Source organism: Castanea sativa, chromosome 5, assembly GCF_040712315.1.
Source record: "Castanea sativa cultivar Marrone di Chiusa Pesio chromosome 5, ASM4071231v1".
NCBI classification, from domain to species: domain Eukaryota; kingdom Viridiplantae; phylum Streptophyta; class Magnoliopsida; order Fagales; family Fagaceae; genus Castanea; species Castanea sativa.
The window spans coordinates 7,288,190-7,289,984 of record NC_134017.1 but is presented as its reverse complement, the minus strand read 5'-3'; the positions used below and the strand labels follow the sequence as shown (position 1 = coordinate 7,289,984).

The 1,795-nt window shown below is 38.3% G+C and overlaps 1 protein-coding gene across 1 annotated transcript; it reads right to left on the bottom strand.

Annotated features, from left to right (window-relative positions):
* Nucleotides 1-761: 761 nt before the first annotated feature.
* Nucleotides 762-1,262, bottom strand: LOC142634652 (uncharacterized). The gene has a single exon (XM_075808943.1). It carries the CDS (start codon nucleotides 1,260-1,262, stop codon nucleotides 762-764), a length of 501 nt encoding a protein of 166 aa, XP_075665058.1.
* Nucleotides 1,263-1,795: the final 533 nt, after the last annotated feature.

Below are 1,795 nucleotides of genomic sequence, written 5' to 3'. Positions count from 1 at the left end.
TGAAATCTAGGGTTTTAAAAAAAAATTCGAAATTGGGTTGTTGCAAGGACGATTTAAATGCAAATCTATGTTTTGTTTTGTTTTTTATTTTTCTTTTTTTGTATTCATCAATGTGGGACTGCTGGACCCTTCCTTCATCAATGTGGGGCTGCATGAACCTAAGTCTCTTTATCTTGTACTTGTACTGTGAGGGAACTTGTTTTAGTTAAAGTTAATACCTTTGCTATTTTAGTTGGGATTATCCTTCCTTCTAAGAGGTAATGATGCAGGTTACATACCACTTTCATAAATAGTGACTGGAAGATCCTTTTGAGCATGATTAATTGAGGCCGAAGAGAACTAGTTTGCCTTAGATCTAGTTGGAGGTTGAGTTGCTGCCTCAGATCTATTGTTTGGTGCAGGTTGAGATGCAGTTTGACTAAAAGCTCTATATGCAGGCTGAGATCTAGTACTTGGTGGCTGAGATGCAGTTTGAAGTGTTGTAGTCTGCTTTGTTTTTGTAGATTTACTGCCTTGTGCCTACAAAGAGGGTTGTACAAGTTACATACACATGAAATACTTGAGGAAATGAATATAGTTCAAAGCATGGAAATACTTACAACTTTTGATTTAGTAAGTCTATCTCTTCTCTGCCATGGAGTTTCACCAGTGATGTCTGCCTTGCACCCTCTTGCATTATGTCCTTCTTTCTAGCACTTCCCATGCTTAATTGTCTTGTTCATCCTAGAAACTCTATAAGGGTTCCTTGGCTCTTTAGGATCTCATTTTCTTTGCTTTGGTGGTTTGCCAGGTGGTTTATACGCATGAGGAGCAACGGGAGCAGGTTGGTTAATCTCAACCCACTCAGACTGGCCAGACATTGGCTGTATTATCTCTTTGTAAGTTTCAACAAATGTCTCTTTCAAGTAACAAGGATGCACATAGTTCTCCACTTTCTCCAGGTTCTTAACAATAGCAAAGATCCCATGTTTGCAAGGAAGTCTTGTCAAATCCCAAATCCTACAGCTGCATGCTTTCCTAGCCAAGTCAACCACATGTCTCTCACAACCATTATCAACCTTATACATGAAGCTGCCTGCTGGAGTAGCACTGAAAGGTATAGATTCATGTTTTAACTTCTCTAATTTGTCTTGAAGATTAGGACACACCTTTCTAGTGTATTTTGCTATACCTTTCATCTTTTTGTATTGTTTGGTCATGAGCCTAACTCTGATCCACTCCAACATTGCTAAAATTGGCTTATCCCTAGCTTCTAAGATCATGGCATTAAAAGACTCACTCAAATTATTAGCTAAATAGTTACACAAAGCTCTACTACTAAAGTGAGACTTAGACCATTGTGCAGGGTTGATGTCAGCAAGATACTCCCATGCTTTGACATCCAAATCCTTCAGTTCCTACATTCTTCTCTCAAACTCCCTGATTGTTGTGGCTCCAGCACATCTCCACAGTGCATCCTTCAACTCCAAGCCCTTATAATCCACTTTAAAATTATTATAGATATGCTTCACACAATACCTATGCTCACAAGTTGGGAACAACATCCCAATTGCAGGTATAAGGCCCTAATTCATATACAAAACAGATCAAGTAAATATGTTAGTTAAACATGTTGAAATGAACTGAGGCATGTATTATTGAACTTTAAATATATGGGTTAAATATGTTAGTACAATTGTAGGTCATACCTTTTGGCTATCAGTGATGAAGACCAGATTAAGTTGCTTCGGATTCCCAATGTCATCTGAAAACTGCTGCAGAAACCATACCCATGAATCTTTGTTCTCTTGCTCAA

Coding starts and splice junctions, on each gene's coding strand:
- LOC142634652 (XM_075808943.1), bottom strand. CDS start 1,262: ATGATCTTAGAAGCTAGGGATAAGCCAATTTTAGCAATGTTGGAGTGG.